The 24,689-nt window shown below is 46.0% G+C and overlaps 1 protein-coding gene across 2 annotated transcripts in view; it reads right to left on the reverse strand.

Moving 5' to 3' along the window:
• PTPRG (protein tyrosine phosphatase receptor type G) overlaps positions 1-24,689 on the reverse strand; it is a 1,528,043-nt gene that overhangs the window by 673,563 nt on the left and 829,791 nt on the right. For both annotated transcript variants that reach the window (XM_069643751.1, XM_069643750.1), the window contains exon 8: positions 2,355-2,547. In XM_069643751.1, the coding sequence (XP_069499852.1) occupies positions 2,355-2,547 (193 nt within the window). The remainder of the gene's footprint in view (positions 1-2,354; positions 2,548-24,689) is intronic.

Below are 24,689 nucleotides of genomic sequence, written 5' to 3' on the forward strand. Positions count from 1 at the left end.
TAAGATAGCGTTGGCTGGGTCTAGAAAGTTAGAAATGTAAGTAAAGTCGATTTCACTTTACTGCTCTGGGAAACAGTCGTTTATCCCAGAGAAGGTATTTAAACCTTGGGGAAATCTGGAAGACTTCCCTGTGCCACTGCACTGAAGATGCTGTTTGACACAATGTAAAAGATGATGCCTATGGAGTTTGTCAGACTTCACATCCAAAAGAAACCGTGTTCAAAATAACATTAAAATACATAAGAGTGGGAAAAAAGGATCTCTCTCTCCAGGTAAAAAATAATCAAGTCCTCAAAATCCAGCAAAGTTGCTGGGGGTCTCTAAGGTAGAGGGAATTAGCACATTTCTGAGAATTCTCCCCAACAATGTAAAAAATGGGGCAGATCCCAGAATGAGCAAATATATCTGAGCTGCGTCTGCCTATGGTGTTCACATTGGTCTGTGCCAGTATGTCTGCCTGCATGCACATTTTCTCACATCTGTGTGCCTATGCACAGATGTTGCTGTACATGTGAGCACAGAGATTTGATTGAGCACTCAGAATAAAAATGTCTTGTAGCCCCCACAATATTTTGTGTTGCGCCATTGTATATACACAGAACCCATGTAGCGAAGAGTATACACTTGTAAATTAGATTGTAACATGGTGAAAGAAGCATCCTGTGTTTCCCTAGCTTAGCTTGCGGTCTCACTAGGAGATTTCTCAGCCACTGGGCCTACAAGTCTACTTTTCACTGCATTTACAAGAGTAAAGCAGGTCCTACTTCATCTGTAGGAACCGTCACGATGTCTTCATAAATACAGCATTGCAGGTCTGCAGCGTAAAACGGCAAGTTTCTGACCTTAGAATATGTGGGGTTAGACAGGTAACCATGGTGCTCAGATGTGAGAGGTTTAAGCTTCAACGAGTCTATGGGGTGCAGGTTTATGAGTAGGGTCCAAGCAGATGAGAATGGGGTAGAGGACAGGGAGTACAATTGTGTCAAGACTCCAATGGAGTATATCAGAGTGCACACAACAGTGTATGGTAGTGTGCGAGTGTGAAGGACAAAACAAGTATTCAAGGTTAAGACCACACTTACTGTTTTATACTGCGAGAGTTAGAAATGGCGTGGTTTAGGGTCAATAGAAATGAGTGGGAGCCTGAAAGTAAGAAATATCCTGCCTCAGTGAGCAGCAGAGGGATACTGCGAGAGTGAGTCTGTAAATACTTGCTTTATGAGTGATAAAGCGAGAGTTTGAGTGTTTGATACTTTATACAGCAGAATTGTCTTTCAAAGCACCAGAAGGCTAAATGGGAAGAGAACAGGGAAAATAAAAAACAATGGCAAAACAGTAATGTGCAGCCGTCATCCTACAAGGCGTTATGGCATTCGGCCGTGCAAGTGCATTGAGGAGAAGTGCATAAGAGGTACAGAGGAGCGGACAAGTCCCAGGGAGGGGCAAAGTGTTTGATTTGAGGATCATATTTTGGTGATCCATTTGGAAGAATGGAAGACCATAGGGGGAAGGTGTTTGCTGTATAGGTTCCATGCCTCTGGAATGCTCTTCCACTGGATATTTGTTTTATTCCTCATCTCTCATCTTCCAGACAGGAAGTTCAGATAGAGTCCACACGTTCACATTTCTGTGCTCGATTGCATATAATTTACTGCGCCTACAGGTCGTTCAGTTTGCTAGGTTCTTTTGTCATCTTGTGCAAATACAAATGTCTGAATCAAATCTATCCAAAATTGTCCATGGGCACTGAAAAAACACCATACGATTGCATATGGCTGCACAAAGCTGTTCAACGTATAGAGCTTAAAGCCGACGTTGGGCAGCATGCGTGCTAAATTGCGTTAATGTTCAACGCAAACCAAAGTAACCCACCAAGCCTTTAAACCATCAGTGAATCGTTCCAGAAATCGACAATACCAAAAAAAAACATCCAGCTTACTATTAGGCATGTTTTACAATTAAAAAACATTTATTTCTTAAATGTGCATATTAGATTCTGCCACTAAAACAGGAATTGCACAAGATGGGTGTTGCAAGACTACACAGGTCTGAAAATTGATTTTTACAGAGCAACATTTTGAAAATACATTGCCAATTTCAGAAGCAATTAATTTTTTATGTGTGTACAATTGCCACATAAATACCATACAGAGCGCTTCAATAAGTTGGTTTAAGTTTGAAAACTAGTGCGATTTATACAGTGTCAGTTTCAACAGACAATCCACAGATATTTATACTTTAAATTCAGAAGATCGTTTAATAATTCATGCTATGTTTTTGCTGAGCACAACACCAAGTTCTAAATTATACACAAAGACAGACTTTGCCTTTAGCAAATGATAGCCGAGTGTTACCTTTTGATGTCTCTGTGCCAAGCGGGTATCCCAAGATGTCTGTGAAGTCTTGGCTCCAAGCATCTTTGACGGCAGACTTGGACACCACCCGGCCGTTGAGATTCTGCCTTGGCCGGAAGTTGTTCCTCAGATATTCCACGGATTTGACATGGTCCTGCTGCTCAGTAGTGAATATGGAGTAAAAGGCTTCAAGCTGAAAATAGCGAGCAGACAAGAAAGAAAAACATTCACTTCAACAATGCGGTCCAATCTGGGTGCTGATAAAATGCAAAAAGGCAGGAAGTGTTGATGCCAAGACTGATACACACAATTCTTACAGGAAAAACACTGTCTGCCCATTCGACTTACTGCCAATGGACTAATTTAACCAGCGTCCATCCCGCCAGTGCAGCTTTCTGCATAAACGGCAACACTGCTTATGCCTGTCATGGGAAGCTCACTATACGGGCAAGCATTTCTAACTAAAAAGAGTGCATTTACCTTTCTCTGTAAAGCAGATGTCACTGGGAGAAAGTGCTATATTGACGACATGCCATTAAAGCATTTAGGGGCTCATCACGAGTTGGGCGGGCGCTATCTGCCCTACCGCCGAACCCCCCGGCGCTATTAGCGCCGGATCACGGGTTAGGCGGTAATGGAAGTCCCCATTCCCCACTGAGCCCATTGGGGAATGCCCATTCCCCATTGGGCTCAAGGGGGAATTTTCGCGCTCATACAGCCGGCGGAATTCCCGCCGGCGGTATGAGCGCGGAATTTCGGCAGATTTCCCCCTCAGCTCAGAGCTGGGGAGAAATCCGTCAAAGGCCTGATTTGGCGGACCCTTAAATCTGGCGGTAATAGCGCTACCGCCAGATTTAAGGGTTACCACCAAACTCGTGATGAGGCCCTTAATGTTAGTTTATGCACAGAAACCTGACAAGAGTGTACACTTTAAATGCAAGTAATGGCGCTTCGCAATTTGGACGACTTCAACACAAACCATACTCTAGAATTGCCACAAGAACCACAATGCCAACTATTTTTTCTTGACAGCCCAGTCGTCATTCACTTTTAGGAGGTTTCCAGGGCTTTGTAGATGAGCTCACATTCAAAATGATACCTCACATAGCAAGTCACTTACAGAGGAATCCGGACATGATATTCGTGTAGATAGGCTGGCCACAGGGCACCCATATACAGAGCTAGTATAGACAGAATTCGAGAGCCCTGGCTGCAAACACCACTGCTGTCGGGACATTGAGAAGGAATTTGAGGCAGTACACAAAAAGGCTCACACAACCGTTCATGTCAGAGAGCCAGCCCCGAAGCACACATGCATCAGGTAGCAGACATGCAACAATATAAGGGCGCAAATAGACCCTTTCACATAACTACGGGGAATGTTGGTAAAATGCACTTACGCATGTAGAGACTGCCCCAGAGAGAATTTCTTAAAGGCCTGGCGTTGAAAATACTTGCTAGATGGAATTACAAGAATGATCTGAGACCAAATAATCAGACAGACTCAAAGTATATGGCAAAGTACTACTTCATTATCAAGTTAATAAAACAGGGCAACATCGGACTGATTTGTGTACTCTCACGCAGAAGCTTCATTAGATGGCGGTTTTATACCCCAATATGCGTCATCTATGATGTCATTCTGCGTGGCAAAAATACAAAAACCATCAAGGAAAGGGATTGGTTAAGGGAACACATCTACTTCTAGAACCTATAAGGGTTAGTGCATCTTTTGCCAACCCTTATCTTTAGGGCATGCCTTGAACTATATCTAAATAGGTATAAGGATTGTAGCGGACAATACAGTGGATTGGCCTATGCTATATTGCACGTTAGGTTGTCCCTCAACCCCACTGATTGGTTGGCATACTATCCCAACCTGGGACTTTTGGCTCCTTAGCAGTACGTAATTGAAACTAAACCTAGGTATTTCAATCCCATCAGACTACTCCCCATTTCCCAATTAGTCCATCATCTCTCATCGGTAGGCCACAAGCCAAAGTCTTCCATTTGTAGTTGACCTTGTTGTTTGCTCACGGTCCTGGAACTTTCAAAGGAGTGTGAGCACACCACTATCTTGGCTTAAGGCTCTGATGAATAGCCTTTATGTTCAACTTCTAAGTCACCCGTGAAAAGACCACAAATTTGTCAATTTCAGCCTTCCATTTACTGCCATTTGATTTAATTATGCACGGTGCTGTTGCTCCTCTTGAACTGTACGGAATTGCTCACTCTCTCACATTAACTTTGTACACTTAATTGATCAACAGTTTGGCTCTTGCAGATGTTTGCATCTTCTTCCATCTATGAATAATGTCCCACATTCAGAGCTTATCCACAAACTCCCCTTGTTCTCTGTGCTTATCCTTTGAAAATAGCATCCTTAACTCTGGGTCAACCTTGACTCATTGTTGGCTCTGCACACCTAGCCATTTTCCTGTGTCTCCTGATTCCACAGTCTCAGCGTGTCTCTGAGGTAGCTTGGTTAAGTTCAATGTGAGCCTGTGTCAATTTTCCTACTATGGCGGTCCTTGCCATGTTATAAATTCCTCTATAGCAAGCTTCTATATGTTTTCTTTCGACCTTGCGTTACTGTGTATCTACAGTTATTGGTCAGTAAGTTAATTCATCTTCTTTAGAGCCATGATTACTTTAACTTTAAGGACATCTTACTCTTAGTGCTTCAGTTACATCGTTACTTCAAAGTATTTTCATATCGTGTCAGCATAGGTTCACAGATCCTGATCACTTTATCCTCATCAGATTTCACTTTAACACTCATCCAAAATATTCATTAATGCAATCCGACATCTTGGCAGAGGACATCCTTCCATATAGCATTCTTCCATGCAACATTCTGCCACACCTTCAGTGAGAGTGTACATTTTATATGGCTGTCTGAGTGCATACCACAGCTCATACACTCAATGCGGTATAGGAACTATACAGGGGATCTCATTTATTGCTTTTTCTCTGACTGTTCCATATGACGGTGGTGAGGGGGCGGGACCTGTCAAGGTAGCGTCCACCTGCTCTTCTACATTTTGCAGAACACCCAGCAATGAGCATCACATTTGAGCTGTCTAACACTAGTCTTCCTTTGTACATATAGGGCGGGTTGGTCAGATAAAAGTGGAACACCAATGCAATGTATTGTGAAGACAGACAACAACTTTGCCATTTTAAGTGGTAAGGCCAAGTAAAGCCTCCACTTCAAACCACATTGACAGACCACTGTTTGAAACTACAGTATCTGAGGAGGACTTTTTCAAATGTTTGTTTCAAGGAAAATATTGATTTCTTCAGTCAGCGTCATTTTTCATACTAATATAGGCAACTCACCTGAGACCACTGTTTGCCGATCTTTGTTTTTGACTAAGAAATCGGTGTGAAATACACCTGTGCAGTGACATTGCGAAATGCAATATATATAGAGGTATGGCTCATTCCATGCAGGCGGCCCGACATATCCTTACCTTTTTAAGATTTAAAAGCTCTTTGGATTTTAGGTGAAGTTTAGAGGCTCACGCCACAGGATGCTTTGAGTGTGGAAGAAAAGTAACCCTGCAACAATTTCCAATAGCTAATGCAAAGAGGCAAAAAAGGTAACACTTATGTCAATAAAATATCCCTCAGCATACAGCATATTAACTAAAGGTAATGGAAGAACATTTGAGAAACAAGGAAATGTTTAATAGAAAACATATAAACACACATTACAGGAGGCAGTGGCATGCAAGTTTTTGCAGAATTCAGGATAATGGTCACTAGGAGCGTAAATTCAAGATCATTCAGGGAATGCCCAGTCAAGGTTTACTGGAGTTCTACCCAACCCCGCGCTCTGGGTGATCTAAACATTGTGCCCGCCTGTTGTAAAGTAACTTCATACTCTTCTTAGGGTTACTTGAAAGTTCTTTATTATAAGTTACTTAAGCTGTTATAAGAGAAAGACCACCGGGTCCCATCACCCAGGCTCAACTGACAGCATTGGAACTCTGGAGCGAAGCTCATAGTCAAACATTCCATGCACTCACAGTGTTCCAAGCCCTCTCATGCTTCCTCAACAAGTAACATCACAACACATCTCCCTTTCTATTGACAATGCAAAAAGATGTCCAACGCAGTCAATATGATAACATATCTCTTCCCTTTCCGATGACAACCTGTCAGAGAGATGTTTAACTTGCTCACACCCCTCCTAGACACAGACAACCTTAAAAAGGAAAACGCTGTGCTGGAGGACCTAACTGAACATTTCACTGTATGCATACCTCTCCTCACATGACACTACCAGAAAGGACCCATCCCAAGGTAAACTTTAATGGACCTTTCACTAAGGAGAACTATGCTGATGAAATATCATCTTTTAGAGATGATGCAACTCAAAACATCTGGGCGACACCAATGACCCCATGGTATCGGTCACCCATGCAACTCAAAACATCTGGGCGACACCAATGACCCCATGGTCTCGGTCACCCACACACATATGGAAGGATCCTCCCTACCAAACGTGATACTAACCAAAGGGAGTAACCACCTCCTTACACTTTGACCTACTCAAAAAACATTAACTCCTCACACAGTGGGACGCTATCCCTATTGACATTGGGACGCTATCCCTATTCACAGTGGGACGCTATCCCTTCACAATGGGACGCGATCCCCTTCACAGTGGGATTCTATCCCTTCACAATGGGACGCGATCCCCTTAAAAGTGGGACGCTATCCCTCATCCTTGGGACGCTATCCCTTCAAAATGGGACGCTATCCCTATACGCAGTGGGACGCTATCCCTTCACTATGGGACGCTATCCTTTCACAATGGGACGCTATCCCTATGCGCAGTGGGACGCTATCCCTTCACTCTGGGACGCTATCCTTTCACAATGGGACGCTATCCCTATGCGCAGTGGGACGCTATCCCTTCACTCTGGGACGCTATCCTTTCACAATGGGACGCTATCCCTATGCGCAGTGGGACGCTATCCCTTCACTTTGGGACGCTATCCCTATTCGCAGAGGGACGCTATCCCTTCTCTCTGGGACGCTATCCCTATTCATCTTCATCTTCACTCTTTTCACCAAATTTAGGAATGAAATAATCAACAACTCCTACAGAGTACAATAATATTTCTTCAACTCTAAAACTTCTATACTTCAAACACAATGTCTATAACTTCACACGTACAACCTTAACTCTATATTCTTCCATGCATCGCATTTTGTAACTCATTTTTACTAAAAGACAATGCAACCTTTTAAACATTCCCATAAAGTAGCATTTCTATGTGTCCATGTTGCTATTTGCAACCTAACCTGAAATGCCTCAAAGTGTTAAATCTAGCTGCTGGACACCACACCCGTAACTCACATACTTGCATAAATTGTGCATATTTATGAAAGTCCAAATGAGTCCACTTTTATCCTGAAATGCCTCAAAATGTGTTACATCTATTACATTTTAACTTCTCAACCTCACATACTCGCAAACCTCTTCTGATAACACTTGCTCAACCTCACGTGCATTTCCTACACACACACTGACCATTCATCCTTAAACTGTTCTACGCACGCATGAGACTGCAAATAAATCAATTTTGTTAAAGGATACATGCTGGCCACTCGAACTTCTCCTATGAGTCCAGCGTTCGTGGCAGCTGATATGTAATCACGCTGCAGTCTTAAGCTTCATGTGGTCTCTCCGCTTCCTCTGCTGTTGTGGCACCCGGATGCACCGCTTCCTGCTTGTCATACACTCTCATCTTGGACTTACTTGGAAATGACTCATCATGGCGGACATTACGCCGTTTTTCATTAACGTCAACAAAGTGCACATATGACGGCCGTCCGGAAAGTGTAACGCAGACCAGTTTCTTCCGTGAACGTCCCTTCAGTCCGTGACTTCCACTTCTTGTCTGTGAATAGGGATAGCGTCCCAATGTCAATAGGGATAGCGTCCCACTGTGTGAGGAGTTAATGTTTTTTGAGTAGGTCAAAGTGTAAGGAGGTGGTTACTCCCTTTGGTTAGTATCACGTTTGGTAGGGAGGATCCTTCCATATGTGTGTGGGTGACCGAGACCATGGGGTCATTGGTGTCGCCCAGATGTTTTGAGTTGCATGGGTGACCGATACCATGGGGTCATTGGTGTCGCCCAGATGTTTTGAGTTGCATCATCTCTAAAAGATATTTCATTAACGTCAACAAAGTGCACATATGACGGCCGTCCGGAAAGTGTAACGCAGACCAGTTTCTTCCGTGAACTTCCCTTCAGTCCGTGACTTCCACTTCTTGTCTGCAACTCCAAACATTCGCACTCCGCCGCTTCCATGCTGACAGTTCACAGCCATCACGTCAGTTCTCGTTCTGAAGACATTTCCAACTTTACCTTACTCCGGTGAACGTCATCACGCTAGACGCTTCATCAGGGTTCTTTACTCTAACCCTTCTTTCAATGCTCCTCAACATCGCAGCAACGGTCATATCTTCAAAGACACGCAGATCAGAGGTGCGTAGTTTACTCTCGCTCCGAACAGTTTGCATTATTACGCCACAACGTTCTGTTTGCTCCGCCAACTCCTGCAGCAGTATTGCTACGTCATCAGTCTCACAGGGGACGTGGGCAGGCATAGAGCTCCCGTACCAACGGGCATATCTGAGCCCACAGAGTCCCACTGCTGCCGGCACACACGGCATGTGACTCTTCACGCTCCATGATAGGGGCTTCTAATCTTGGACTCTCATTAACCCCGTATTGGGCCAAGCACGTGTGCACCAACATGCAATATTGGATCCTACTTCCTTTTAGGGGCTTTGCTTCAATATTAGAACATGCACTGCTTTCCCCAGTTACAGCTGCTCCAATCGAACTTCTTACTTCAATTCAGGGGTTTCTCTTTCAAATATGGTTATGTTTCCAGGCTTGGGGCTTTCCCAAAGTACTTCCCAAAGTACTACTTCTACTACAGCACCCCTCATATTTGCGCAAAGTGCCCTGAACTCCACCACTTGCTTGTAGCGCTTTACTTCTTCTCTGCTTACACTACTTCAAGGCTTATCTTCAACCTGTGGGGTTGTGCTTCCCTTTGGGGCTTCTCAGGTTAACTTCCTCCACACCCCTTATTACTGTCCTTAACCCCTTGCGCTGATAGCCCCCCCTGGGTGATGGGACTTACTTGGATGGCTGGGGGCAGTGGTCTCTCTGCTTCTTCTGCTGCTCCCCCACCACAGCTCAGCTTACTTATCTTGGTTCTTGGTAATCCTCGTCGCCATTGTTGTAAAGTAACTTCATACTCTTCTTAGGGTTACTTGAAAGTTCTTTATTATAAGTTACTTAAGCTGTTATAAGAGAAAGACCACCGGGTCCCATCACCCAGGCTCAACTGACAGCATTGGAACTCTGGAGCGAAGCTCATAGTCAAACATTCCATGCACTCACAGTGTTCCAAGCCCTCTCATGCTTCCTCAACAAGTAACATCACAACACCGCCTTATTTGCTTCAAACACGAGCTAAGGCTCACACTGCCTGTTTGATGGTATTGTGTATATATTGTCATGTTTTATATTTAAACTGTACCACATTAAGTAATAATAATAATATACATTGTCATGATCTACGGGCTCCATTATTGTTAAATATATTCAATATTGTACTGAGAACTGGGACTTCTACTGCAGTGGTCCCAACCTTAAAAAAGATTAGGGAAGAACTTCATAGTTACAAGCCTTTCTCCCGGTCCGATTTGTCTGCTAAACTGATGGCAGAGATTCAACAGAATAGGATCCTACCTTCGGCAGAAACCAGATGTTCAATATGGAATTTGCAGCATCCCATGGCATGATGGAATTCATTAAATTATAACTTCTTAAGGTAAAATGGGGAAAATATGGCAACAGCCCAATATATTTGATTTTGATGGACCTTAAGGCCTCCCCTTGGCTACATAGGGATGTCTGAAAACTTAGTGGAAGTGAAAATGAAAATATCCCTTCTAAATATTCATCACAAGATTGACCAGAATAATTCGAGTGTTGTTGGATATGGACTTGAGCTGAAACCCAAAAAATATCCAGGAGCCAAATAATCTAACCATTGCACCAGTTATGATTAAATAATAAGGAATGGAGAAAACAGATTCAGTCAAACTCCACGTCCTCCTAAAGCATTTGCACTACAGAAAAAAAAAACAGACAGCTTGTACTAGGTTTGGAGGGCACACTGGTATGCTCCAATCCGTATTAAATAAGCAGAAAAATGAAGGCTAGGTTCATTTGCTCAATTGTGTTCGCATACACGTAAATTTTTGGTCATCTGGCGCCACGTTACACTTAGGGGGAGGAGGGGCTACACAAGTTATTTACATGGCTCTCTTTGAATTTCTCAGTTCAATTGGACAAAAAACTGAAACTACCATGACCGACACCTATCAAACTCTACAAAGGAACTGTTTTGGGGGTTCCGTATTACGTTCCTTATTTCCTGCCAAACCAAATATTGGTCAAATATAATTAAAATAGCCATACCCTGTAAACCTCTCCGCCAAGTACCATTAAACCTTGATAAGGTTGGATAATAGCAGGGCAATGTTCCAATCAATATAATTTATTTGGGAAACTGGCACATTTTCTATGTTCTTATTAAGATGATAAAAAAACATTTAAACATTATATGGCAAATTAAAAACACGGTTATTCCTTGACTTTCTGAATGCTTGCTAACATCCATATCATCTTCGAATTTCTTTTTTCTATTTAAATATTGCTAACCAGACCGCACAAATTGTGCTTGCCAATTCAGAGGGCCTTTTCTTTCTTAGCTAGTAATTCAGCTCGCACTTCAAGGATTAAACATAAACAAAGCACAGCATGGCTGCTGGTTGCCCAATGTGTTGGCTGATATTCTTTGCTTATGCGAAGCTAAATTTGTCAATTTCTCATCACTTCCTTGACAAGGAAATGAGACTTAACTGTAAAGTCACAAAACGACTAGTGAGGTTTGAAACAATCCATTTATAAAAAGTTGAATGGTGCATCAATGGTACAGGTCAAAGAACCATTTTGGCTTACTGCACAAAAACCCAGACTTGCTTAAAAGTGGAAAAGGTCGCTTTAATGTGACAGGCCAAAGCTCACAAAATAAATGCTAACCTGGCCCCTGGCCTTACAGACTAAAATTAACCGCTTTAATAGTTTGCCAAACATTAAATAAATAATTAATTTTTTAAGCCCCCAACAATTAAATGAATAACCCCAACTTCCTCCCTACCTATCTCCAGGTCCTTACCATCCCCTTACCATCTTCACCAGGCTTCAGCCCCGCTTTCTGCCATCCTCTCCCCATAGCCATTCCCCTCCATCTTCCAGACCTTCTCCCCTCTCTGAACACCCGGGGTAGCCCATTCGTACAAACAGCACCACCCCCATCCTTACCCATGCTATCCCCCCCATTGCCTGCCTCCCCCCTCATCCAAAGGGGCCATGCCCCCCCCCCCAGCACCAGAAAAAACCCTCCCCTGAGGTGTTCTTTTCTGCCCCACCACTGAGTTGCTTAACACTTCCAACTCTTCAACATACCCTCTACTAGCAACGTTAGATCCAGAAGATAGTAGCTATTTCCGTAAACCGACAAATGAACTCCATCTTCCCTAAAAACCTCTAAGTTCACATATATAATCTCCTTGTGCTCAAGAACTCGCACTACTGCCAGGCCACAAAAATGTATCATCTCCCTGTTTATCTTCTTTCTTGTTCACTCTACCACGCCTTCACTTACTGCACCCCTCCACACTCTCCTCGGTAACAACTTAGTCCAAACCAAACTTACCGTAGGCCATATTTCCCTAAACCATGCCAGGTCCCTCTTCATTTTCTTCAACAAAGCTACACCCGTATCCCGCACCAGATCATTCTCCCCAGCATGTACGATTAACCCGTCCGGGGCCCAAAACGCTCCTTCATCCCCGCTAGCATGGGCAGCAGTTGATCCCAGCGCAGCCCGCCAAAACCCGACCACCTCACCATCCCTATTTCATAGCTGCAGCCCAATTGCATGCCAAAAATCCTCTTTTCTGCCTCTTTGCCCGCCCACTTCACAATCGAATGCCTGACGATCCAAATCTGCCGAATCTGCCCCTGCCTCCTCGCCGTCTCTGAAAAAGACATCACAGTGTCACTTACGAACCTCCACCCCCCCCTCAATGAACCCCCCCACCACGACCACAATGCCCCTTCTCAACCAGACCCTTTCCCCAGCTCCCTGACATATCCCTTATACTTCCCAGACCTCCATCTACCCAAACTCTTGACCTTATCCTCCGACAACCCCAAACGGTTTCCCTCAGATGCCGCACCCATCCTAAATGAATGCGTACCAAAATCCTCAGGCTTTTCCCCCCCCACCACCCCCAATGCTTTCCTCAGGACCCCAAGCACCTGCGCTGCCGACACACCTGACAACTCAGCATGTCGAAAAACCATCCCCGACCTTCCTCCCGATAATTCCTTCCATGCATAACCCGCTCTCACCGGGCACAGCTCATTACTTCCCCACCCCAGCGACACCCAGCAGCCCTTCCCGTTCTGGTCCATTTTCGACCTTCCAATCCAAATATCCACCCCCAAATCTGAAAAATAGACATCCTCCCACTGCAGCCCTCTAACATCCTGCACGCCAGCTCCCCGCCATTAGGTGGAAAGCCCCAAAACCATTTGCCGTAGAAGGCTATTCCCGCCAATTTCCCCGCTATGGTTGCCTTCGACCAACCGTTATCCATGCACCACAAAAGAAAATTAACCACATCATCCCTTCTGTGTTCCTCTGCAGCCTCTCAGCCATTCCAGCTATGAGCCCCCCTTTTTAGGAATTCTCCCCACGCCCTACTGTACGCTGCCCTAGACGACGGTGCCAGAGAGCCCTCCACTAGTGACAGAGCTCTCAGCTTCCTAGCTTCCACAGCTCCTCCGTGATCCGCTGCCCCATCTGGTCTGCTCCAGGTGCCAATCCAGGGAATCTCTGTCATTGAAAATGAGATAATGCATCAGCGATGCCATTATCTTCACCCGGTACATGGGTAGCCCTGAACAGCACATTCCATTCAAGGCATCGCAACACAAATTCCCTCAATAACCTTGCCACCCTCTGGTCCCTCGCTGCCTGTTGACGACATTGACCACGCACTCATTGTCCACATTGAAATTCACCTTCTTATTTGACAATTCCCTGCCCCACAGTTCCAATGCCACCAAAAATGGAAAGAACTCAAGGAATGCAGTACTCCTCCCCTCTTCCAGCCACCTCTCTGCGCACCATCTATCTCGTCAGAAAACTCCGAAGCCCCCCCCGCACCTGCTGCATCTGAAAATTTCTGCACCTCCCAAACTACTGGATCCCCTTGTAGCCACATGGACACCCTGTTAAATCCTTCCAAGAAACATAGCCAGATCCTGCAATCCTCCTGCACCGCCCCTGAAACCCTCACCCGATGAGGTGGGCATTTAGCTCCCGCCATGGCCCTTGACATGTTCCTACAAAAGGTCCGCCCCGGGGACACCACCACAGCCCTACCAACTGCTGCATCTCAAGCAAAGTCATCTTCCGCGCCACCACCACCTTCTCCAGCAAACCCACCAAACGACTCACCTTGTCGTGTGGCAAGCGTGATGTCATTGTCCTGGAGTCCAGCTCAATCCCCAAAAATGTCAAAACTACCGCCGGCCCTTCTGTTTTATCCTCAGGCAAAGGCACCCCCAACTCCTACATCAATGCCTGAAAAGTCTTTAGCATGTTCCTGCACTCAGATTCATCTTCCGCCCCGCCGATAAACAAAATATTGTCCAGGTAGTGAAAAACCCCCTCCGCACCTGAACTACATGTAAAAACCCACTGCAAGAATGAACTAAAATGCTCAAACAAAGCGCAAGAAATCACACATCCCATTGGTAGAGCCTTGTCTACATAGATGCAATCTTCAAATTGCATCCCCAGCAACCAAAAATCCTCTGGGTGCACCGGCAGCAACCTGAACGCTGCCTTGATATCACACTTGGCCAAAAATGCTCCACGACCCACCTTACTTATCAATTCCACTGCCTGGTCCACGCTCGCATTTGACACCCCACAATCCTCTGGGGCAATGAAATCGTTGACTGACCAGCCCTCCAGCCATGATAAATGATTTATCAGTCTGAATTCTCCCAGCACCTTCTTGAGCACCACCCCCAATGGGGATATCGCCAAATCACCCGGTAAATCCACAAATGGACCAACCACCCGCCCGGCTGCCACTTCCTTGAGCAACTTCTCCTTAACCACATCCCCCTTTTCCTTGGCTGATTTCAGATTTTCCGCCCATCTGCGCACCCTCGGACCTTGGTACCCTAACCTGAAACCGTCCCTAAAACCATCCCGCAGGATTGTCGCCCCCTCCCTGTCCGGATAAAAACTGAGCCACCTCTCCAGAACCTCTACCTTAGCCGGAGTAGAAGCCTTTCCCCACAATCCCTTGTCCCGCTCCCGATCTCCTTGCTGGAAGCACTGTGTAACCGGGTGCCGACCTGCACATCTGGTGCACTCATGTCTGAACCTGCACGCCGTCCGCGTGCAGCCATCCTTGTTGAAGCCGGCGGCGCGGGCCTTGTCAGCGCCATCCATTGCAGCCAGAAGTCCATATCTATCACCCCACCCCAAACCGCCTGGCTATCCTCGGCCAATCTTGCCCTAAACTCCTCGTCGTATCTCACCCACGCAAACCCTCAAAAGCTTGTGAAACCCTTCCCAATGACATCCATATACTTCCACAGTGCTACACACCTCTCTGGGAATTTCTCGCAGTAAACACTGGCGTATATGATAAAGGCTGATGTCCAATTCTCTATTGTCACCGGAACTTTCGGACGCAATGCTAACTCCCCCTCCTCTTCCTTCGAACCCTCTTTGGCTCTGACCTCCCTGTGTAACAGCTTGAAAATGTCAATAAATTCACTGGCCCAAATCTTATCCTTTGTAGAAGCCATCAAGTGCGCTCCCAATGACTTAGTGATGCCCATGTATGGCAGCTTCTTATCCTTCGCTCTACCCACTGTCTCCTTATCTTTCGTTGCCTGCACCTCCGTTGCCCCAGGCTCCACCGCCCCGTCAGTCTGGACCTCCACTGACCCCTTTCTCTCCCCACCAAAAGCCCCTGCAGCCTGCATACCCACATCTCTCCTCACCCCTTGCATCCTCACCCCCTCCCCACTTACCCCCCCGACCTTCTGTCTCCCCTCTGTCATGCAGCTGACCACTCCCTACCCTGCTCACCTCGCTCTGCCCTGCCGTCGCCCAACTGCAGCCTTGCCGCCACTCCAACGCTCCTCGTCTCCCTCCTCAATGGGCTCCTGCTGCGGGAAGAAAACATGTCAGAAGACTCGCCTAACCAAATATTCCCCCGGCCGCTCAGCTGCTGACCTCCATACCTTTCCATATCCCTTTCCCACCTTAACCCCTCACACTCCCTCTCCCCCTCCTCCTAGCCACCCTGTAACTCATCGCCCCATTGCCCGCCATACTCTTCCACCCAATCATCCCCAATGCCATACCAGGGCTGTTGCGAGCACATGCTCGTTCCTGGTAGCTCCTCCTCAGGTGAACTCAGGGCGTCCGCCCCACCGCTGCTCCTCCTTCTAGGCAGGGCTGTAGGTACCCCTGCCTGTTCTTCTCTTCCTGTGCGAGGGGTCCTCACCTCCACCCGGTGCTCCTCCTCGCTAGGGGCCATGCTGCGCCCTCTAGTCTGCACCCCGATATCCTGTAGAGGGGCTGTTCTCAAGCCCTCCCTTGGCTGCTCCTGACGAACTGTGAGGGCCGCCCCAAACCCTCCACCCGATGCGCTCCTAAACAGGGAGGTTGTTCCGCACCTCTCCCTCTCCTCACTGTTCTCCGGTGACCGCTTCCTCCTTCTCCCTCTCTTCTGTAGATACTTACATCCCTTACCTCTCTGCGCTACCGTGTCCCCTTCTGCACCACCTCTCCCTCTCTCCTCCTCTGCCCTGCCTGCCCCCATGCCCATTCCTCTCCATCTCTGCCTGCATCCCCCACCTCCGAACTCCATCCGTTACCACCCCCCCCCCAACCTTAATTGCTGCTCTCCTGGGAATCTCCCTCCTGGACCTCCTGACCCCCCCCCCCCCAGGATCCCCCTTTTCCGGCCGCAGGGCTACATGCGACCACTGCTGCAAGTGCTCCATCCGCCGCAGTTCACCTCTGCGGTCTACCTCCATTCCCCCCATAACCTCTTACACCTCCCCCTCAAGCTGCACTTTGGAAGCCCTGCTGATGATCGCCAGGGCTTCCCTCAGTGCCTTTTCATCAATGGGCCAGTCCTTGTTCGCCTTTGGGCCCACCATCATCTTCCGACCACTGCACTGCTTGAGAACCGACCAGCGACACCACTGCCCTTAGCACACCCAAACAACTAGCGCTCCCCCGAATTCACTGCCTCCAGAAGAACTGAAACCGAACCAGACACGATACCTTGGACCCCGGAAAAAAAAAAACAGACGCCCCCAACTTATCCTCCACAAAAAGTTAGCCCGCCGCACCCCAGCACCTCCCTGGTGCCACCGAGCGATTGCCCCAGGCACAACCACTAACAAGCCCCCCCAGCTGATTGCCGTAACGCTCGCCAAGAACCACCTAAGACCCCCGAGCCCTGGGAAGTTCCACACCACAAAAGCTATGCCTGGACTAAAGCCACGCTTAGAGGCCTCCGCCGCTGCCAAAGAGAAAAGGGGGGGGAAATAAAGGCTGTCCCCAACAAACTATATATCCCCAAGAAAGGCAGAATGAGACAACCAGAAGAAAAACCTGACATATGACAATGCCAGATGTCTGCTCTATTCCCTTTTCTATATTATTTAATTATTTATAATTTCTTTTTTTTTTGTTTAAATATATGTCACCCGAACTGCCCCAAGCACCCCCAGGAAAAGGCCTTACCTCCTCACCGCTGGCCCTACCGGCGCTGCAGTGCCTATAAAAGCTGCAGCACAAGGCCCCTCCCTGCCCACGCCCCCTCCTGTCCCCAGACGGCGAAACCGCCCGCACCGAGCCCGGGCACCCCTACAATGAGGGGCCAACTTAAAACTCAGTCAGCACCCGGCAAAAACGCTGGCGAGGCCGCAGTCCCTTAAATGACCCGCCCTCCACCTCTAACACTTCGCCACCGCTGTGCTCACACACGGCCGCGAGGCTGCTCACAGACGGCCGGCGCCTCATACCAAGCCAACCTGCCCCGGCCGACACCACGCAGCTGCGCCCTACCCCAGCAACGCCGCCCGCTCCGGAAGCCAAACCCCCATCTGCAAACACGAAACAGAAGGCCCGCCGGACGATGGGGGTCCCCCCCCCAAAGGTACCCCCCGGGACTGCCTCATCTACGGCAAATCCCATCTCTTTACCTGCTCACTGTTTTTATTTATTTTTTATATATATCTAACAAACTCGCTCCCCTCCCCCTACACTACCCTAATCTCCTACCTAACTCACCACACAAACCCCAAGGCCCCACGCAGGGAAGGCTTCGAAGCAGGTGACCTGGACAAAGACAAGCCCTCAACAGTCGCCTGACAAAGACTCGCCCTCAACGGTAGCCTGCTCTCGAACCTTTCCTGCCCTTAAATACCCCCCCAGCGGTGCGCCATGCGCAGGCCAGCAATGCCCAAAACCACCCCGGGGGCTCCCCTTTTCAAATTATTTCTTACAAATGATCTATCCTATATTTAAGCCATTAGATAACAATGAATGACCCTCACTTATTGGAAAGGAGTGTGCAGAGTCAACAGAACCACGTATGTTTTTTCTCCACCAGTTCTGAACCGACTTGCGCAAGATTCCAAGTTGATCCACCAGAGGGGACACCATTCATGGTCGATGTCAATATCAGATGCTACTCGGAGCTCATTCAAGACATTAAAAGCTCTTCTTTAGCTCCTGCAAGCCAAGTCAACAATCTTGGCACTCTCACCAGACAACCCGTATGAACACTCACTAAAGAGTTAGCAGCACGGAATAAAGTGGCCTGTATGTGTCAGTTGGCCTGGTATCCTTTGCTGGCTTCTGAAAAAGTGTTCAGCAGAGGGCCCGCACAACAAATCACATTTCATTGAATTCGGACCTGTTAAGAAACACAAAGCTCTAGGCTACGACACACACACATATGAGGCTAGCTACTACATGTAGCCGAGTATTTGGGTGATGGATCATGCAATTTGTACAAAAAACAAAAACCATCCCGTTTCAGAATTCGGATGTGGCTTAAATCTGGATAACATTTCTATGCAAGCAGCTGCGATTGCGTTATCCAGTTAAGCCTACCTGAGGATGCATACACCATTTCTGACATAACCTGTTTAATTACTTTTAAGCCAAATTATACTTTTTGAAATCATTTCAAAATGGTGAAGTATATTTCGAACGTTTTTTCATGTATTCATGTTTGGGGGTAGCTATAAACTGGTAACTACATCAATCTTTGAATAAAAACGTTAGCCAGGACATTCTGTCCTTTAAACCTAACTTTGCTGCTATTTTAACTGCAGATACCATTATTTGCCAACAATTCTGGCTGAGTTAACTAAAGTCTCGGGATGATCGCTCGGGTGCAACGTGCTCACCTTGGAAGCAAGACGAGACGGAGCACCACAGCTTCGATTCCCGGGTCCACGCTTGGAAACCTCTGGGTATTAAGCGCATTATAAATAACCCATCATATTATATCTTGCCTGTCAAGAACATGGTTATTGGTGAGCCAAAGGACATGCCACTCCAGCTTTTTGCCATGCCTAGACCTATAAACGCCTGGTCTCTTTTTCTGTGTTATAAACCAAGGCTCCTTAATTCTCTTCCTGTCCTTCCCTTACAGTGGCTTCTGACGATTAACCCCATTGACACTACTCATGCATGGCTTCACTTGCAGAATGCCTCATTTGTATATAGAAAGAAAGTTGGCACGAATGGCTCTTTCATTTAGTATGCTTCAAGCATATATTCAAATGCCACACTTTAAGCCACGGACAGGCACTGTCAAAACAGGTGCCGTAGTAATATGTTAAAATTAATAACATGGGAAAAGAAATGCAGCAAAATAGCAAGACAATCATGCGTTTGACCTTCATCGGAAACTACACTGTACGCATTATAATTTCAGAAGTGGCATTTTCCTGGAATGATTTTCTTAGTATAGCCACATTTCTTACCAGTCATCGTCAGCTATAAAGTTATACATCTCGTTTCTACCGGACTGGTGAACTTTCCGACACCTCCTTTCTAACTTATTTTAGGTTTATGAAATCACAAATTGTACATGCATAGAAATTGCAAATTGTGCTTCAAATCAGCCATCCATTAAGAACGTGTAATGTTTGCTATGAAAATACAAAAGGTAAATATGTGCGTCATATTACATACATGGATATACACTAGTGCGGTGGTGGTCACTGCCCACAGTCAAGGTGAAACATGAGCTATTGATTTTTGCAAACATTCTAGTGCGAATATGTTTTTAATCAAAAGAATGTAGCTACAATTTGGCAAAAAATGTACAACTGCCATGCTCCCCCATCCCAAACTGTAAAATTCTTTAAACAGTTTTAAAGTTATTAAGCCGTTTGTGCACCAAACCCAATTATTTTGCTCTATGCTTAAAGGAACATCCACGTGAGTGAAAACCACGTCATATCTGCAGCAATAAAAAACAAGTTGGGCAGAAAACAGTGCAGCTGTGCCTTTGGGTGGTTTGCTGTAAACCCGATAGCGAATGGGTTCCCTCCCCAGTGCAAAAATAATCTCCCATGGTGCATTGCAGCACTGAAGCTTTTTAAAAATACTAAGCTGATAACCGAAGAAAGAAAGTGATTATAATTTTATTTCGAGTGGGGAAAGCAGAGATCTGGAATCGGGATGTGGGAAGGGTGAAAGAGGACCAAATGTTGAGTTTGACACTACGGGTTATCAGTCCGATCATTTGTCATTAACCATGGGTAAATTGAGAATCAAGCAGGAATTCAAGTGAGTCATGTTAAGAAGTGGGGTAAAAACATATTGGAGAGAGTTAGGGTGCACTTTGAATTTAAGTGGGGAGGGTGACCAAAAAATGGAAGAGGATGGTACATGTGCAGCTCAAAGGGGGCTGTGGAAATTTTTTTCGTCTTACAAGAGTAACCAAAAGATGCATTTCTGCAAGAACTATTCTCGCCGGAATAGAAGTCTCTGCAATGAGTTTCACCGTTATGTTCCCAAAGGAAACTCTCTGCGGGAAATCCCACTAGAATGATAGAGGGGAAAGCAAAGTAAAGAAAGGTTCACAACCAGGGGCGTTGCTAGGGGGGGCTAAGGGGGCTATAGCCCCTGATCTTTTGGTTGTAGCCCCGGATAGAATCTCAGGAGCTACAGCCAAAAGACTAGCTAGCCCCCAGTCCCGACAGTTCCGACATCAGTTTAGCCCCGGGTCTTTTCAAGACCTAGCAACTCCCCTGTTCACAACCTTTAATCCCAATTGGTGCAAAGGGGCCTGTGGATATGAACAAAGGTCACAGATCATAGTGGTTTACAACTAAAGCGTGCGTCTAGCATAAGAAAACCCTTAAAATGTAGTGACAAGACAGTTCTGGTGAAACGATTCAACCAACAAACTCCATGAAATTAGGCAGATGCTGGAAGTGATGACAATCAACCCGGAGTGCCCCCCCCCTCCACATATTGCTCAGTCCATGAGCACATACATGTTATCAGCAATGGCATCAGGAATGCCATCTTCAAAGCCATCAAACGGGAGACAGAGTTAAGGTTGTCATGACTTCCAACACTTGCCAAATTAATGGGTTTTCATCCGTTCCGAATTATTTCACCTCAACAGGTTAAAGGGTTTTCCCTGAATATGGATAAACACAAACTAGGAATTCAGAGACAACCTATGTGACAGGACTGTCCTCCCAGGAGGACACATTGATTCCTCAGACTGAGCTCAAAGAAAATCTTCAATATCTTCAAAATTCATTGCAATATCTTTAGAAAATGCCCTTAAATTGTATGCTACAAATGTAGGCACGATGCCCCCCATTCCATTAACTAATATCTATTTAACATTCCTAAAAAAACATTTACTCTTCAAGGGAGGCTACAATTTGGCTTGGCAAGGCTATGATACAAAAGATAATTTGTGAATTTTTGTTATTAAAATGTTTTAAAATATAGTTATACAGAAACATAGCTTGGTTGCAACAGAGCGCTATGCTCATCATAGAAAAAGCATTGGTAGCAGGAATTCACCACGTCATCAAGTAAATATTGGTAATGGACACAGTACAAAATACATATGAGGGGGGTGCAAACTACATCCAGGTTACACAAAGGTGTTGTTGGAAGATCCAGGTCTTCATTTCTTTCCTAGACCGAAGGAGAATTGGAGCATTCTGGATTGCCACTAGGAAAGCCAATCTAGTGATGCTCTTACTGTGCGATGACCATGTGCCACCTGATGTTTTTAGTCTGGCTATCGGGTGGGCTGGCATTCTGGTGGTGGTTGCCTTGTCGATGACAAATGATCTTACTCGAGATTGGGCACCAGTGCAATCCGTGCAAGGGGAGGTGCTATGTGGTGGAATTTCCCAGAGCCGGCGAAGAGACGCGCTGTGGAAAAATGGGAAACTTTGAGGGGAGCGAGGTGAGCACCCTGCAAAGAGGGCACTACAACTGCTAGTATGCAAAATCACCAAATTCTGTACCATTCTTTCAAACTCCTGGGGCACGAGTAAGGGCCTGTGATAGATCTGATGCCAATCCATTTCTGCCTTTCTCCCAATGCCCTGCTGGAAAGATAGATTGTTAGCCATGGTGAAGCCTAAAGATTTTGCTGATTGGCTGAGTTGAGGCTTCAACATGTTCAAGATCATTTTGTCCAGCCACCGTTGAGTGCGTAGGGTGGTCCAAGATTGCAAGTGGTTTAGCTTTAATTGGTATCTTGTCCGCACGGTTGAATGTTTTTAAGGCATGAGGGAAGGGCAGCGAATACCTTGTGGGCCATGGACCTTTAGGTGCATAGTGTATCAGACTGTTGGGGACATCTAGATGTTAGACCAGTGGTACAATATAGAAGTTAAAGATGACCTGGAAGAAAATGGAACATTGATGAACTTCACAGGTAATGGTGAGTCATTCTGCCAAGCTGGACAGCCTGTTGTCTTCCAGATAGGTAGGATGTGAACCATTTAGAACAGTGCCATCCTGTGTGAATGGAGAGATTACATTGTGATGGTTGACTATCATGTGCAGAACAGAGGTCCAAGGGGACCAGCAGGCATGTCCCCTTTTCAATAATCTATAGAGCATTGATCACCGCCAAGACGGTGGATGTTTAAGTGCTGCCTTTGGGGTGGAATGCAGATTGGTAATTCTGGAGCAGACAGCTGCTTGATTTTTGTAAGTAGTTGATTAGCATCTACATTGTGAAAGACTTTTCAGCTAAGTGGGTGGTTGTGATCAGCTGGGAGCTTTCCAAGTCTTCTGGATCAAGGGTGGGTTTTTACAGGAGTTCCCATATATGACTTGTTCAATTGGACATCTGGTACTGCACCCTCGGCTGTGGGCGGTGTGCACTATCCTAAGGCGAGCTGTTCACTATTACAAGTAAGTTTAAAGGTAGGACCCAGATGGATGTAGTCTGTGTAAGAGGTCGTTTTTTTTAAAGATGCAAGCGTGTATGAGAGGTTTCTAGCAAGAGTGGCGAGAAGTCAGTCCAAGCTTGAATTGTCTATGGAGGGATATGGAGAGTGCAGGTTAGAGGCTTTGTAGCCTGCAATGCCAAGCCTGATTTAGTCAATCTTGTTGATAAAGAACCTACTGACAGCCTCCCACTTCTCCTGGTACCTCCGCGTCTGGTGTGGGGTTAGAGCAGTGTTAGATTGCTGTGTAAAGACATTTCCTCTGGCTAGAGGATGCTATAATAATGCAGGTGGTGTAATATGTTGCCTTGGCTTCGCTGTTTGGAATCTAAGGCCTTCCTGGATAGAGGGACCTCAGGTTTGTAGACCTTCATTGAAGAAAAGAGAAGGAACATGGTATAGTACACATTATACACCACGATTAGCATCAATAACCTTTTTCGGCAATTGGGCCATCAAAATACATCATGACAAATAAGAACGAGAAAAAAAGATAAATTACATTTCATCTGAAATACAAATATAGCTCCACAGAACGGATTTCCTCCCTTTTTTACTGCAACTCATTTCCCCATTGGTGGGTCCACAGGGTACTTATCAATTTAAGCAATAAGAATGATTTGAACAGGCCCCTTAATAAATACTAACAAGGGCTCCTCATTCATTACATATTTCTATAGTTTGGGCCATATTATGGCATGCCCGACCACCTAGTCATGGTTAGGTGATTGTTCATGGGGCGGTAATATGCGCCTCCGAGAATGTCGGACACTTATCTTCTCTGCTGTGGTGTGGACCCTGCTCAGATAGTTTGCTGGCCTTGTTCCTAATGGCACTGTATTTGGATCAGATAATCTGGGGAGGTTTGGCCCACTTTGTCGGGAGAAAACTTGGGATATGAGCTCTAATTTTAATCACAATGTTCAATGGGTGCTGGGATCTCAACCATACCCAGAATCCCATGACCCACCCTCAGTTCCCGGAATTCTAATTTTATTATGTCAGTCTTGCTTTCTCCCTGCCAATAAAATGTAATGCATCTTGCAATGTCCTCACAATAAACAGAGGTACCACCTCGTATTGTACGAATCCAGTGGATACATTTGTTGATAAGAGCATCCCTGGATTCAGGGCAGTTCTGGGACGCCTTGGGGACTTTTTCCAAGAATAGGACCACTCTCCCCCCCATACATCACACGGGTGTGTTGTTTCTCCAGCCCTGCCTAGGCTGTGGGCTTTGTTTGACTTCTCCGTTATAAGTGTCAGGGTGCCAATTGGGGTCTGTTTGTTCATCACAGCTAGTAGACTTGCCAGCCCCAAAACTACTACTTGGCACACGTTCTACCAACCCAATTAACCTCCCAGGGGGTGCAACTACTCTATATTTCAGCAGGCTTGGTTCAGGCGGTACAGAGCCTGAATGGATCGTTACCTGGCTCCCTTTTTCAAACCCAATATCATTGTTAGTTTCCCAGGCTAATTCTATTGCATCAGTTTTAGTGTGTGCTAGGTTTATGCCAACATTGTTATCACTAAGTAGTAGATAAAATGAATGGCTCTTATGTTCCTCCCCTTCCATATGCTTGTAGGACAAGGAGCAATAGTTTGTTTTAATTCTGCCAATTCTGTCAGGACCTTAATG

This window comes from Ambystoma mexicanum, chromosome 2p, assembly GCF_040938575.1.
Source record: "Ambystoma mexicanum isolate Mex_15411 chromosome 2p, UKY_AmexF1_1, whole genome shotgun sequence".
Taxonomy (NCBI): domain Eukaryota; kingdom Metazoa; phylum Chordata; class Amphibia; order Caudata; family Ambystomatidae; genus Ambystoma; species Ambystoma mexicanum.